Consider the following 16,868-nt stretch of genomic DNA (forward strand, 5'->3'; position numbering starts at 1 on the left):
TCAATCTACTGACTCAAATGCAAATCTCTTCCGGAAACACGCTCGTGGACACACACAGAAATAATGTTTTCCCAGCTACCTGGGCATCCCTTAGCCCAGTCAAATGGACATATAAAATTAACCATCACAATTGGTTCAGGAAGCCCCAATAGTAGACTGCAAGATGCACCTTGTTGGGCCAAACCAAAGGTCAGTTAAGCGTTTGTACACCAGCTTTTTTAGCTGTTACAGAAGGAAGCTGTCCTCAGCGGGAAGAGAACAGTTGGCTCCTCTGTTTAGAAGTCATTCACTCACACAACAATCATTGATTCTTTGTCTATCATATAGCAAAAATGTGCTAGATGCTGGAGCTCAAAGATTATTAAGACAAGGTTCTTGTCTTGAATCTCAAGGGTATTAGGGAACAGAAATGTAAAGAGATGAATACTGTACAATAACATCAGAAGCTGTGGTTAGCATGACCCCATAAAAACTGCCTGGCTGTTTAATAAAGTCTTCCAATGTTTTGAGTATATTGCTTATCAGGTAATCAAAGAAATGTTTACATAATTCAGGTCTTCATATCTCAAAACATATATATTTTATTAATATTTATAGAAATATATCTAATATATTACACTTAATATTAATAAAATCTGGTAAGATTTTGTAGTTATAATATACATCATGTACCCTTTTTATTCTAAGTATTTTATAGGTTTTGTTATTTCTAAAAGTTTTTTGCTTTTCCATTTCAACTGCTTTTTTGCTAGCATAGAGAAAAAGATACTGTTATATTGTTTACAGGCATGTTAGCCAATTCCCTTATTTCAGTATAACTTAGTGTTTATTAAGTTTTTTGGATATAGTGACATAGAAAAGAAAGAAAATATTTTATTTATAAAATACATTTTATTATACACTACTTATTTTGTTTCCTTGCCTTGCTGCATTAGCTAGGATCTCCAAGACAATGTAGAATAATTATGAAAGCAGTGTTTTAGCATTTCATTGTTTACCATGATGCTTGCTGTTGCTTTCATTTAGTTCTTAGACTATCTGTGAAGATTTCTCTGTTCCTATTTTACTTATACTCGTAAAAAATTAGGAATGGCTGAATTTCACTGAAGGTTTTGAGCATATATTACAAATCATGTGGATAATGTAGTATTAATCCCTTAACATTTAAGGTAACTAATTTTACTAATAAACTTCTTAATGTTGAATCAACTTTGCATTACCAGAATAAACCCTACTTGTTATTCAGTATTATGTTTTTTTCAAGTACCTAATATAATTTACTTTAGACTTTTGTCTCCATTTTCATGTGTAATATTTGTCTACTATGAAGTACTAAAATTATGCTAATTTCATAAGACAAACTGGAGTTATTTTCAGTTTTTTCCTCTGAGCTGTAATAGTCTTAATAGCTTCCAAATTATTTATCCTTTAAAGGTGAGCTGGAACTCAGGTTAAAAAAAAAAATCACCTGAGTCTAATACTTAAAAAAAAAAAAAAAAAGCATCTATTTAGGTATAGCTTACAATGCTCTCATTTTACATGAATAGTTCAATGAGTTTCAGCAAATCAACATGCAATCACCATTCCATGAAAGATGCAAAGTATTTCCATCAACTCCAAAAGTTTCCTCGTATACTTTTTCAGTCATTCCCACCAGCCTCAGGCAACCACTGGTCTAAATTCTAAAACTATAGCTTAGTTTTGCCTGTTCTAGACCTTTATATAAATAGAATCATACAATATATACTCTTTTGTCTTTATCTTTTTTGCGTAACACAAATGTTTTTGAGATTCATCCACATTATTGGACCTATCAGTAGTCTGTTCTTTTTTATTGTTGAATAGTATTCTGTTGTATGGCTGTACCCCACACATTGTTGATCTGCTCATCTTTTGATGAACATCTGTGTTATTACAGTTTGGGGCTAGAATGAGTAAAGCTGCTATAAAATTAGTGTAAAGGTCTTTTATGGACACATTCATTTCTCTAGGTTAAATCTCTACAAGAGGGATTGCTGGGTCATATATTAAGTAGATGTCTAATTTTATAGGAAACAAACTTTTTTTCTAAACTTGTTGTTCTACTTCCCCTACTTATCAGCAATGGATGAGAGTTCCAGTTGCTTCACATCCTGCCTAACACTTCATACTATCAATTTTTTAAAAAACATTTTAGCTTTTCTAAGTGCTTGTAAGCTATATCTATCTGTGGTTCTAATTTGTAGTTCCCTGACAACTACAGATGCGGAAATCTCTTTATGTATTTATTGCCCACCCATATCTACTTTTATGAAGTGGCTCTTCAAATCTTTAACCATTTTAAAAATGTGGTCATTTAGTTTCTTATTATTGAGTTGTAAGGTTTCTTTATATATTCAGGATATGAGAACTTTTTGAGATGGTCTATGGATACCAGTGAGTCCATAAGGTCAATTATTTTCAAAATAATACCAAACTATTATGCACCCTTTTTTGTGTGTGCTGACATTTGCACTGATGGTAAAAAACAAACAAAAAAGTAAAGGCTGGTAAAACCACTGACTCCTTCGTGTGAATCAAGGTGGTGGCACCAACCTGTGCCAGTGGTCATTTTACCCTTTACCGCCACACACTTGTAATTGTATTGGGTTGGCCAAAAAGTTCGTTCGGTTTTAAGTAGGAATGAGACATTTTTCATTTTCACCAAGAACTTTATCAAACATAGTCATTAACTGAACGAACTTTTTGGCCAACCCAATAAAATATGCCTGTTTCACTTAAGAATGTACTTGATGACACAATCAAATAAAAATTATTAATTTTATTAAATTTTAACCCTGAGGTGCATGGCTTTTTTTTTTTAAGTTTTCTTTTTTTTTTTAAATTAATTAATTAATTTATTTATTTTTGGCTGTGTTGGGTCTTCGTTTCTGTGCGAGGGCTTTCTCTAGTTGTGGCAAGCAGGGGCCACTCTTCATCGCGGTGCACGGGCCTCTCACTATCGCCGCCTCTCTTGCTGCAGAGCACAGGCTCCAGACGCGCAGGCTCAGTAGTTGTGGCTCACGGGCCTAGTTGCTCCGCGGCATGTGGGATCTTCCCAGACCAGGGCTCGAACCCGTGTCCCCTGCATTGGCAGGCAGATTCTCAACCACTGCGCCACCAGGGAAGCCTGGTGCATGGCTTTTTAATACTATCTGTTACTACATGGGAAGTTTGCATAAGCCCTTCTGCTGAATGCCAAAGTTTGAGGAGGAAAAAACGTGTGCAGTTGTCCAAGTTGCAAGCATACCTAGACACTCTTTTCCCAGAATATCATTTTTACTGGAAAGAATGACTGATAGACATCTGATTATTCAGACTCTAGTGCTTGGCAGACATGTTCCTCAAAAATGAACAGTGTGTATGTGTCATTTCAAGGAAAACGACTGTGTTTGTTCCCAATGATAGAATTTGAGCTTCCAAGGTAAAATTAGAATCCATCATCATGAGCTTGATAGCTTACCAATAGTTAAAATCGTTTCTGATGACATTTGTAGTGACGTTAACAAGTACGATTTTTTAAACATTGTATAATAGAAGGTGTCAACATTTGGAGTATCAGCATAACTTAATGAACCAATATTTTCCAGATGAGCCACACCTGAGGTTACAGTTTTATATGGGCAGAAGATCCACTCAAAGTACAAGACAGGCCAACGGATTTTAATAAGGACAGTATGAAATGCTCATTGATATGGTTTCAGGTTCCACATTACAGCTAACCTTTAAGAAATTATCATTTCTTGGGCTTCCGTGGTGGCGCAGTGGTTAAGAATCCGCCTGCCAATGCAGGGGACGCGGGTTCGAGCCCCAGTCTGGGAAGATCCCACATGCCACGGAGCAACTAAGCCTGTGTGCCACAACTACTGAGCCTGCGCTCTAAAGCACGTGAGCCGCAACTACTGAAGCCCGTGCGCCTAGAGCCCGTGCTCCGCAACAAGAAAAGCCATCACAAGAGAAGCCATCGCAATGAGAAGTCTGTGCACCTCAACAAAGAGTAGCCCCTGTTCGCCACAACTAGAGAAAGCCTGCCCTCAGCAACAAAGGTCCAACGCAGCCAAAAATAAATAAAATAAATAATTTTTTTAAAAAAAGGAAATTATCATTTCTTAAATGTTGGCGTTGGTATCTGTATTAATTTCAAAGGGCTGACGTAAACAACCCACAAACTGGGTGGCTTAGAAGAACATAAATGTATTACATCACAGTTCTGGAAGCCAGAAGTCTGAAATTAAGGTGTTAGCAGGTACATGCTCTCTCTGAAGGCTCTAGAGGAAGAATCCTTCCCTGCCTCTTCCAGCTTCTGGGGCCCCAGATGTTCCTTGGCTTGTGCAGCATGATTCCCATCTGTGCCTCCGACTTCAAATAACATTCTGCCTGTGTCTTTTTCTCTTCACGTGTTTTCCTTCTCTATATGTCTGTGTCCGAATTTCCCTCTTATAAGGACACCAGTCATACTGGATTAGGATCCACTCTAATGCCCTCATCTGAACTTGATTAAATCTGTGTAGAGCCTATTTCCAAGTAAGGTCAACTTTCTGAGGTCCTGGGAGTTAGAACTTCAACATATCCTTTTTGCGGGGAGCACTACTGAACACATAACAGTATCAAAGAAAAATATTTACAGTGACCTGGAAAGGCTAGTGAGATACTTCCGTGGCCAACACATATCTGTGTGAGGCCAGTTTTTCTCCATATACTGCAATCGAAACAACATCGTAACAGATTGAATGCAAAACCACATGAGAATACAGCTGCCTTCTATTAATCTCATTAAAGATATTTGCAAAAATGTAAAATACCGCCATCGTTCTCATTAACATTTTTGTATTTTGGAAAATGTGATTATTTTTCATAAAAATACATCATTTATGTTAACATGTATACATTTATTATTATATTGACTGAATTAAATAGTGTTTAAAATTCTGTTTTAATTTATGATATAGTAAATATTGATAGGTACAGGTAAATATTGATAAACAAAACCTCTTTGGTTGGGGGAGGGGTCCTTAATAATTTTATGAGAGTAGTCTTTACTAAAGGCTAGTGGCCTTGTAGGCATCTACAGAATGTTCCAGGTGTTCCATAACTGCTCCAAATGTCTTTGAACTCTGTCAAGGTCAGGAGTTGTTCTGCTTAGAACTAACTCTTCAGTAGTTATTCTTCACCTGTACCCGTGGAGTCTCACTCCGTACATGTCCAGCTTAGAATTCAGCAAATGAACCCCTCTGCAGAAACTCTTTTTCTGTGTAGCGCCCTATTCTCCAGCACTCCGCCTCACACAACCCAGCTGCTTCAGGCTCCCTGGACTCTCATCTGTCCTTCTGTCCCCTGAGACCACTGTGTTCCCCCTCCCTTTCCAGGTTTGGTAAATGCCTACAGGTAGAATGCTTTTTCAACCTAGGTGTTTGGAAGATAGAGCACAACGTAGATTACTTTCATCATTAGGCCTACTGTTCTGCTTTTTCGTCAAACTGCACATACCACTGCCCCCCTGAACCCTTACTGGAACGCAAGCTCTACGAGGGAACGTAGTTTCATTCGTTTTGCTCCCTGTGGTGTCCTCAGTGCCTCGAACAGTGCTTGGAACAGAGAAGGTGTTTTGATAATTTGCTAAATGAATTCAAGGAAGGTGTGAATTTTAATGCTTGTCATTATATGACCTGGATTAAAACATTTGACAAGGAGAATATAATAATTTAGAGATAATATAAATAAGATTTTTATTTACTTATTATTTCTATCACCTGTGTCTGGGGCGTCCTCAGATGGTATGCGTTGAGAGCTGATGCTGGCTGTTTATAACAACAATGAAGCTGCTAGTTCTGTGTCTATATAATCTTGTTTAGTTGAGATTTTAACACAGGTCTATGGTACTGCAGTCCCAGGTACCTTACCACTAGCTTCAATGTTTTCTTGAGGACCAGTGAGGAAAACTGGTCTATATTCTTATAGCTCTGAGTTACTCTGTGTCACTGAACATCATTAAGCAGCTCAAACAGTCTGGTTCCAAAGCAGCAACATTTCAGCAGAAATCAATACATCTAGATTTCTGTTAAAAACAGAAGGGTCCTTTTAATTGGATTATGCAATCAGGGCATACAGTAACTTTAAAGAAAGTTCCAGAGCATATGGCATTCTGAAGTCTTCAAAGTGTGGTTTGATGGGACCAGCAGTGAACATGAAGAGGAGGTAAGATTTAAAAGAAAGCTGTTGGAGTACTGTGTTGCAAATAAAATCTAAGAAGGCACTTGGCAATTCACTTTTCTATTTTTTTCCTGCTGTTTTCCTGCTGCCTTTCATTCCCAGACACTATAAGTGTTCCTTGCCAGTTTCCATTCTAAATTCAAACTCCATCGTGTTCTCTCCAAGAATCTGACACTTATTTCTCTTGGTAGACTGGAAAGAAGGAATGTCACAGCTTAGCTAAGTAAGGGAGTGAGAGGGTGGTCTGTGCCTCCCTGGAAGGTGTCACATGGTCTAATTTTTATCCACAGTCTAATCCCTAAATGGCAGCATGTGGGTAAAATGAGCTCTAAATTCTTCCAGTCCTGTAAGTCTACCATCCTACAGGGATTATGTTCGACTCTAATTCACACCCATTAAATTTGATACACGTCCATGTCCAATTGCTTATTAAGGCATTCCCCTCCGGGCTGTGACACAGGCTGAAAGGGGAAGAGTGTTTTTTAGGGCTTTTGTTACCCTGTATTTACAGTGTGCTCATCACCAGCCAAAGAGGACTGCAATCTCAGTGCTGTCATTACAGACCCGGGGTCAAGAAGGCCTATACTGCCCAAGTGGGAACACAGGAGGCAGCGAGGGGTCCATCAGGACAGGAGCCCAGGGGTTTGAGTCACAGTGATGCCCTCAGTTTGGGGCTATCAAGCCCTTGCTTTTCAAAGTGAGGCAACAAAGGCTTCACCTAAGAGTCTGTTAGAATCTCAGGCTCCTCCCCAGACCTGCAGGACCAGAGTCTGCATATTCAGGATGTTTCCAGGTGTTTTGTGGACACACAAAAATCGCAACAACAACAACAACAAAACTTAGGAATAAGCCTGAACAAGGAGGTGAAAGTCCTTATATGTTCACAACTATAAAACATTAACAAAGGAAACCAAAGATGATCCAAATAAATGGAAAGATATCCCATGCGCTTGGCTCGAAAGAATTAATATTGTTAAAATGGCCATACTACCTAAAGCAATCTACAGATTTAATGTGATCCCTATCAAATTACCCATGACATTTTCACAGAACTAGGATAATCCTAAAACTTATATGAAACCATAAAGGACCCAGAATTGCCAAAGCAATCCTGAGGGAAAAGAACAAAGCAGAAGACAAACCCTCCCAGACTTTAGACAATACTACAAAGCTACAGTCATATAGAAAACAGTGTGGTATTGGCACAAAAACAGGCATATGGATCAATGGAACGAAATAGGGAGCCCAGAAATGAACCCACATACCTACAGTCAATTAATCTTCGACAAAGGAGGTAAGAATATACTATGTGAAAAAGTCTCTTAAGCAAGGGGTGTTGGGAAAGTTGGACAGCCACACATAAATCAATGAAGTGAGAACACACCCTCACACCATGCACAAAAAGAAACTCAAAATGCCTTAAAGACTTAAACATAAGACATGACACCATAAAACTCCTAGGAGAGAACATAGGCAAAACATTCTCTGACATAAATTGACATAAATTTTATTAGGTCTCCCAAGGCAATAAAAATAAAAGCAAAGATAAACATTGGAACCTAATCAAACTTACAAGCTTTTGCATAGCAAAGGAAACCATAAACAAAATGAAAAGACAACATACAGACTGTGAGAAAATATGTGCAAACAATGGGACCAACAAGGGCTTAATTTCCAAAATATACAAACAGATTATACAACTCAACAAAAACAACAAAAACCAAACAGCCTAATCGAAAAATGTGCAGAAGAACTAAATAGATATTTCTCCAAAGAAGACAAACAGATGGCCAACAGGCACATGAAAAGATGCTCAACATCACTAATTATTAGAGAAATGCAAATCAAAACTACAATGAGGTATCACCTCACACCAGTCAGAATGGCCATCATTAAAAAGTCCACAAATAACAAATGCAGTGTGGAGAAAAGGTTACCCTCCTACACTGTCGGTGGGAACGTAAGTTGGTGCAGCCACTATGGAAAACAGTATGGAGGTTCCTCAAAGAACTAAAACAGAGTTGTCATATGATCCATCAATCCCACTCCTGAGCATATATCCTGATAAAACTACAATTCAAAAAGATACATGCACCCTTACTATGTTCATAGCAGCACTATTCACAATAGCCAAGACATGGAAGCAACCTAAATGTCCATTGACAGATGAATGGATAAAGAAGATGAGGTACATACATACAATGGAATATTACTCAGCCATAAAAAACCAAAATAATGCCGTTTGTGTAACCCAGCAGGACCCTATGGGGCCTTCCCAGAACAAACCCCCACCCCATGTCCAGCCTTTTGTCTGTAGAAAAATGTTAGTCAAAGAGTGTATTTAATCAGAGAAGTGAGAAAATGCAGAGAGAAAGGAAAACAGTCAAGTAAGACAAAATAATAATAGTTTAGCCATTAAACAAAGTCAAGTTCCTCCTCAAGGGCTATAGATCCTATTCTGAGCCACATCCTTTAAGTTGTTTTGCAGCTACTGAAACCCCCGCCAGGTGGGAGAAGTTAACTGTATGCTGCCCACAAGCACTTAAACCCCAGACCAGTTGGAACCAGGTTGATGATGTTGATCCTGATTACCTCACCACCAACCAATCAGAAGAATGTCCAGGAGCTGATCGCACACCCCACAACGACCCTCCCTCATCCTGTCTTTAAAACTCTTTCCCTGAAAGCCTTCAGGGAGTTTGGGTCTTTTAAGCACTAGCTGCTCTGGACTCCTTGCTTGGCCCTGCAACAAACGCTTGGTCCTTCACCACAACCAGGTGTCAGTAAATAGTAGATTGGCTTTACTGCCCCCAGCTAGCAGACCCAAGTTTGGTTCAGTAACATTTGCAGCACTGTGGATGGAACTAGAGCTTATCACACTAAATGAAATAAATCAGAAAAACAAATACCATATGATATCACTTACATGTGGAATCTAAAATATCACACAAATGAACTTATCTAGGAAACAGAAACAGTCCCACATAGAGACTTGTGATTGCTAAGGTGGAGAGGGGTAAGGGAGGGATGGAGTGGGAGTTTGGGGTTAGCAGATGCAAACTATTATGTATAATGGATAACAACAAGGTCCTACTGTAGAGCACAGAGAACTATATTCAATATCCTCTGATAAACCATAATTGAAAAGGATATAAAAATGTATATATAACTGAATCACTTTGCTGTACAGCAGAAATCAACACAACACTGTAAATCAACTATGCTTCAATTTAAAAAACAAGTTTGAGAAGCTTTAAGTATTGTCGACCGTCCCTACCTTAAGTGTGGCAAGGGCTTTGAATCAGCTGAGCGTCTGCTGTCCCACTGCAGGAGGGGCGCCAGGTCCCGGGCCCCAGGCACTCATGGCCGCTGAGCACCCCCGGAGGAGAGGCATGCGAGGCACCCCAGCTCCGTCTACAGCCCCGCTCCTTCCCGGCAGCTCTTCTCTGGAATCTGGAGAGGCCAACTCCCCGCGCAACCCGCCCACCGGCGCCGGCTTTCCCCGTGCGCGGCGGGAGCGCGACTTAAAGCCGCCCGGGCAGCCCGTGCGCTCCGCCCGCCCGCGGCGGCCTCGCGCAGCGCGCCTCGCGCCCGGGTCCCCGCGCTGTCTCCTCGCGGCCATGGGACTCCGGTCGCTCCTTCGGCTCCTGCCGCCCGTGCTGGCCGCGCTGGGCGGCCTCGGGGGCTCCGCGACAGGTGAGTGGGGCCCGCGGGTGGGGCGCCCCGGGAGGGACCGCATCCCGCTCTGCTGGCTGCGGGGCGCGGGGCTGCCCGGCTGCCGGGCGGGCGCGGAGGAGAGCTTGGGGCGCCCTCGCTGGGTGTGCGCGGCGTATCCCCCGTCCTGCGGTGACCTTTTGTCTGGGAGGGCGAGGCTAGACTGTCTGGAGGGGCCCCCTGCTTCTCAGCCCTTTACTCCTTAACAAGCCTGCCTGGTGGGTGGGCTCAGCGGATGGATTGGATGTCTTTTCCTCTCTGGCCCTCAGGCCGGTGGGAAAGGAAGCTCGTTCCGCACCTGAGTGCAGGGCGCACGCTCCCTTCTAGGTTCTACCTTTTCCCAACATCCAAGGGAGTGGAATTGGCTTTCTAGCCCTGGTCTCTGATGGGCCCGCCGCCCAGGTTTAACCAGGCAGCAAATTTAGCCTCTTGGAGGCCCGGGACCTTGGGAAGAGGTGCTTCCCTCCAGAAACAGCCCGGGGGAAACGGAGCTTGGGCCCAGGTGCGGTTAGCAAGCAACTTCCAGCGGCGCTTGTTAATACCACTCAGGTGTAGGCGGACCCCAAGGCAGAGGAGAGCTGAGTCGGGGTCCCAGGGTGACTAAGACACCCTGAGTTCCCATAGGGCTGGTGGCTGGTGACCTGGGCAGGTGCAGGAGGTGCCCAGTGTTTGTCAAACGACCTGGCCTGCAGAATTGCCCATCTCTCCTGACAGGTGCTCCCAATTGGCCCTCATGGATGGAGGCAGATTTTAAATCATTTTTTAACTTATGCAGACACTTTGTTGGTCAAGGCACTGTTAACTGGTCTGGAGGAGATGTCACTTAGTCTCTTGAGTTGTTTGCCCTCCAGGAGGGATTCTGACCCTCAGGGTTTTTGCCTAACCTGGTGGGGCATCTCTGCAGCAGGAAGCCCTTGCCCTGGGTGGTCTCTTTGCTCCACCCCGGAAACAGGATTTAAAGTTACTTGCCTTTTTCACTAAGCAGTGTTCGCCCAGGCCTTCTGGTATGAAGACATCTTTGTGATGTCTGTTGTAGAACAGCCCATGATCTACTTTGTATATTGTACACAATATACTTTGTATATTGACAGACTATGAGAAAGCTACCATGAACTTAATATGGAAATAGATTAATAAGTACATTTTTAATTTATTCACAGCAAGCATCTACCTAAATTTGAAAAGTAATGTTTGAGACCCATCTACAGATGGTGTTCAGAATCCATGTGCACACTGGGTCTCCAGACTGAGAATCACCAGGGCAAATAGTGTTCCAGGTGGGACTCACCTAGCAGTGTGAGTCTTTGAGGGTTGCCTGCAGCCCTAACTGGGATCCTTCTGGAAGGATCTGCTAGAAGAGGTAGCAAAAGAGCTAACACTTTGGGAGCATTTATTTGGTGGGTATTGTGCCCAGTGACTTTGTACTCCTTTAATTCTTGCATTTTCCTCTTAGAACCACTTATTTACTAGCCTCACTTTACAGACAAGAAAAACTGAGGTCCAGAGGGAGGCAGTAACTCTCCCGAGGTGATGTTGTTAGTACGTGGTCTAACCAAAACTCCAACCTAGTAAGTAGCCTGACGACTGAGCCTGGGATCCCATCTTAGGGGTTGCTGACCTCACCTGCTCTCAATTGAATGGTTTTGGTCAAGTCAAGTGGGATTGCCCGGACGGTATGTGAGTAGCTGGCAAAGTTGTTAGCTGTTCATTAATAACCAGTACCTCCTGAGTCTTTCATTTATAATGCAATTTATAAGCCAGCCTTTTAAAATCAAACATTGAGTAACTATGCTAAAAGCACTGTCTTAGAGGGATGCAAGTAAGACTGAGGTCTGGTTCCTTACCAAAGAAGGTGTAGTCTGCGCAGTGGGCTTCCACTGTCAACTCCCATCACATAGCTTTGCACACGACTTTCCATCCTGTATGCACACACTGTCCCTGGGGTAGGATTGCTGGGTCTTCACTGCATCTTACAGAGACTTCTACCAAATGGGACATGTGGCTTATGTTTTCTCGGAACCAAGGATTGGCTTTTTCTCTTTGAAAGTTAGGACAAAATAGTACTAAGTACAACCAGGCCTTCTCTGAGCACCACATCCATAACAGGCTTATTTTTGACCATTAATCAATCAGGGTTGAGAAACACAAGTTCATGATTTGAATAAACTGATAATATCAATCAGTGTCCTGCAAATAACTGAAAATTTAAATATTTTTAACCAGGCTATTAGAGGTATTCTTATAAAGATGGTATATAGGACCCCAAACGGTAACTTCATTTGAAGCTGTATCGACCCATGTCTAAAAGGAAACTAAAGTCAAGTGCTTTGAGCCTAGACCTCTAAACTTGCAACACTTAATACTCTGAGTCTGTAAGACCGAATCAGGCCTGGAAGAATAGTTTATCTTTGTAAGCACAAGTGTGAGTCTGAGCCATTCTAACAAGACAACGAGGAGGCGAATGACAGCTCTCCAGCAGCAACTCCACAGCATCAGAAAGAATGGTCCCCAAGGGTCGTCACTGGAGAACCTGCATGGGTTTTCAGGGTACTGAACCCCCCTAGCGTTCTCCTAGATAATAGCTGAAGGAAGGTCTTCCAAAGACAACAGTGAATGCAGCTTACATGAAAAGGTCTCCTGGACCCAAGGAATCCAAGAACTCTGATGGCTTTGCTTCTTGGTCCTTCACTGCAGATGAAATACAGTGTCAGATGACAAGGCAAGCTGCATGTGGTGGGAGATGCATTCCTGTGGCCTGGCTCTGCAACGGAGAGCAGGAGTGTCCGGATGGAGCGGACGAGCAGTGTGGTGAGTGGTCTCACCGCTGTGTCCCGTTGTGTATCATGCACTCACCCACAGCGGGCCCTTATTGCTGTGTGCCTGGTTGACAGTCAGTTCTCATGGCTTTCACCCTCTCAGGGGGTGTTCGGAGGTGCTGGGTGCTCTGCGTTGCCGCAGGCTTGCGGTGGGGAAGGCCAGCCATGTTTCTTTAATTGTTGGCAGCACTGTTGTCCAAACAAGTGTGGAGGGCGAGTTGGGGTGGAAAAATCCAGCAAAAGTCTGGCTCCTCATCTTAAACTCGGACCTAAACATCTATGACGGTGTTACTCAAACTGGAATAATACAAGGATTCCTTTATAGGAAATCCCTGCAGCCCCCAGTGCACACAATTACTTTCATATACAATAAACTAGTTCAACTCTTATATGCTTAGAGATTTTATACGACTGAAAAAACAGCTTTCAAACTGGGGACAAAAACTATAAAACCAACAGAAATCAGCCATTTGGTAAATATCTTCCTGAAATAAAGTTCTAGTAATTCTCTGTGCTAAGAGAGCTCAAAACCCCAGAAGGGAGGCCAGAGCACCTGTATGTGAGGAAAGCCTCTCACCAGGTTCCTTGCCTCCCTGTGCAGTGAATGTGGAAGGGAACTTTCCTCATTAAAAGAGGAAAACCCCCAGAGCCCTTGGTGAGTGGTACCCCTCACGCACATTCCTGGGGTGATCACTTACTGTAACTACTTTAACGTGAAACCGTGGATATCAAAATGTGTACTATTACAGGTTACAGTAAAATTTCAGACTTGCAGGAATGCCTTGTGCTTGGACCCCATACACTTCAGCCCAGCTCCCCAAGTTTACTAGCTTCAGCCAGTAGGCAGACTTGGGTGGAAATACTTGAACGTCTTATTAAACCCCAAACCCCAGTTCCCAGATTGCCATAGATCTTAATCATCTCAAACACCAAAGGAATTCAGAGAAGTGAACTCATAAAACTGGACTAATACAGGGGCCACTAGCCGCATGTGAGGATTTAAATTTATTTAAATGAATACAATTTAAAAATTTAGTTTGTGTATCATACTAGCCACATTTCAAGTGCTCAGTAGCCACGTGTGACGGGTGGCTGCCATTTTGGACAGCATAGATGTAAAAGGCTTCCATTGTCACAGAAGGTTTTAGTGGACAACGGTGTTCTAGCATAATGGGAGGAGATGTTTATCGATATGCTAGGTGACTGGCCCTAAGGTAGGGGTACTGAGTGATATTGTCAGAAGTAATGTGAAAAGGATGGGCAAGTTTAGGGTTGACTCCAGCGGCAAATCAGGAATTAATTATTCTTTTGCTAATGAAAGTACTTAATATGAAATCCAAATTTAAAAGCTGCTAGTGCCCTGACAAACACCTCTTCCTTTCTGCCTCTTCTTGGACACCGCCACTGCCCGCAGAGGAAGTATGTCACGGACACCCACAGGCCTGGCAGTGTGATGACGGGAGATGTATTTCCATTCGCTGGCTTTGTGATGGTGTCAGTGACTGCTTAGATGGCTCTGATGAGGTTAACTGTGGTACGTACAACTTATTTTTACCTTCAGTGACACTCTCTGTTTATTAGCTGCATTGATTAACATCAACAGTATTAAGTGAAACAAGCCCGTCACTAAATAGCCTTATGCCATACATGCTAAACCCAGACGTTAAATTGTCTCTGGTATTACGGGTAACTTTTCACTCACTTCTCCATTTTCCAAAACTACTTAAAATTAAGATTATTAGCTTTATTGACTTAAACAAAACCTATTTGGGGTGAAACTTCAGAATACAAAGTTGTGGCCACCTCTCCGATGGCTCCCATCCTTTCTGTTCTTGGTTTTCTATGGATTAAATTAATAAGCAAACCACAAATCCCTAAATAAACAAGCCCGTGGTACAGGGTTTCTACCTCACCAAGCCAACTCCTGCCTTTTAGAGAGAATGACGGCATGTCCAGACCCAAAAATCCAGTGTCCAGGAGATCCTCAGTGCCGTGATGCCTGGGAACCCTGTGATGTAGAGGAGGACTGTGGAGGTGGGTTCGGGGAAGCGCACTGCCCCCGGCACCGGTGCCTGGCTGGGCAGTGGCAGTGCAGGAACGAGGTGTGTGTCCCGGACCGCTGGCGGTGTGACGGCTTCGACCACTGTGGGGACTCCTCAGACGAGGAGGGCTGTGGTGAGTCTTGCCCCTCGCCCCACCTTTTGTTAAAGTGAAGGTTGGACTATGTGGGCTGCTTTCTGCAAGTCGTGTTTTAATTCCTATGACTGAGACTGCCATCCTCTATCTAAACACGGGATGTTTCCTAGCAATAACCAAGATTGTCTTATCCATGGAAACGTAAAGCAGTGCTTAAATAGTAACTCTGCAATGGACACTCTAAGCATTGCCTAGAATGTTTCCACTATTCAAGTCTGGCCAACGCACAGAACACCTGAGCACCAGTATCCGAAGGAAGTCTCCTAACAGATGCCTACATCCTTCTGTAGTGAATATGGAAGGGGAACATTCCTCACTAAAAAAAGAAAGCCCCCCCTCCAAAACTTGGTGAATGCTACATTCCTTTTTTTACCCTCAGTACACAATGTAGTGGAACCTCCAACTTTTTGGTGAACCACAATTCCATTCACTCTTTCTTCCCAGAGTTAAATTTGCAATATCAAATGTGTTCAGATTCTAACATTTTAATGATAATTTATAACCTGGTTTCTTAAGAGAATACTTCTATTAGGGCTAGTGTTATCGGACTTAAATACGATTTCAATTAGAACTATTTAATACTAGTTCAGTTCAATTTTAATACGATTTCAATCTAGTGCCCTGATGTCTTAACATAGTTGCTATCAAGTCTTAAGTCCCAGTTCCTGATTACTCTGCTTAAAAAGATAACTTCCTTTCCTACCTAGACTTGCCTTGGGTTATGGAAATATTGCTACCTTCCTGGCCCACTATAAGAATTGTCTATTTTCACCACCACCCCAAGTATTAATGAAAGGAATGCTTAACTTCCCACACAGCTTCCTGTCCAGAAGGCATGGTTGGATGTGATGAGGGGAAATGCATCCTAGAATCCCTGATGTGCGATGGGGACGCGGATTGTACAGATGGTACCGATGAACCCACTACATGTGGTAAGAAATCAATTGCTTGGCTCAACATGGGAGAGGGAGAATAAATGAAATAACTCAGGGCCTTAGTTAACATGGGGGTCTACTCTCTGAAACAACACTTGGGCTCAAACTTCTCCAGAAGCAATTATCCTTCAGTGATGGGTCCCTTACATTTTGCAAGTTCCAGCCCTTGGCTTTGGTCTCCTGAATGTGAGCAAATATTACCTGAGCTGTAAAAACTGAGGGCCATTCTCATGTTGTAGCTTTACGGACATAGACTAGCTAAAGCCCTCAAACTCCATGGCTCCTAAAATTCTGGAATAAGGAACATAAACTTTGCCACAAAGAAGCAAATCATTTGTTCAAGACAAAAAGGTAGGTTCTCTAAGGATTTAACCGAAGAAGGACCGAGGAAGACCCTCCTGGTGAGGGGGAGGCCTCTGAGCGGGCAGCTCTGACTTCTAAACCCTTGTGCTTCTCACTGTGAAAACCACTGTCGCTTCCAGCTGGGGCAGAGGGAGAGTGGGTATCTGTCCCCAGTCATCTGGTCGTCTGTCTCTTATTTCCCCCCAAATCTGGTCTTAGACATTATGATGAAAGCTCTTTAGTACTGTTAAAGGCCGCGAAAGAAGCTTTTCATGAAGGCGACACAGTAAGAGATACTAAAAGCATAAACAATGGGACACAAACTACAGGTTTCTGGTCCTGTATAGATAATTCATTGGGATTAGAAAATTATTATATCACTTCCTGAGCTAAGAGTACCAGCTGTCCATAAATTCTAGAGAAAATAGAAAAGAGGTTGCTGGTTCCTCCACGGGTGAACAATACACAAACACTTGAAATGGTCCAGACTGTTCTCCTTTCCCCTGCTCCAGGATTCCTAACTTTCCCTCTTCTCTGGTCTTCCCCCAAAGCCTCCAGTTTCCTAGGTAAGAGGGCAGGGTCAAAAGTTATCTTTAACCAGCCATCTACTCCTTACACAAGTGTGGAGGGTTGTGAC

At 42.6% G+C, this 16,868-nt stretch overlaps 1 protein-coding gene across 1 annotated transcript in view; it reads left to right on the forward strand.

The window, feature by feature from the left end:
• Positions 1–9,590: 9,590 nt before the first annotated feature.
• LOC103012668 (low-density lipoprotein receptor-related protein 2-like) overlaps positions 9,591–16,868 on the forward strand; it is a 36,541-nt gene continuing 29,263 nt past the window's right edge. Inside the window, exons 1-5 of the mRNA XM_057537498.1 lie at positions 9,591–9,924; positions 12,637–12,750; positions 14,173–14,292; positions 14,694–14,933; positions 15,773–15,886. Coding sequence (XP_057393481.1) covers positions 9,591–9,924; positions 12,637–12,750; positions 14,173–14,292; positions 14,694–14,933; positions 15,773–15,886 — 922 coding nt within the window. The remainder of the gene's footprint in view (positions 9,925–12,636; positions 12,751–14,172; positions 14,293–14,693; positions 14,934–15,772; positions 15,887–16,868) is intronic.

The sequence above is a fragment of the Balaenoptera acutorostrata genome, chromosome 21 (assembly GCF_949987535.1).
Source record: "Balaenoptera acutorostrata chromosome 21, mBalAcu1.1, whole genome shotgun sequence".
Taxonomy (NCBI): Eukaryota; Metazoa; Chordata; class Mammalia; order Artiodactyla; family Balaenopteridae; genus Balaenoptera; species Balaenoptera acutorostrata.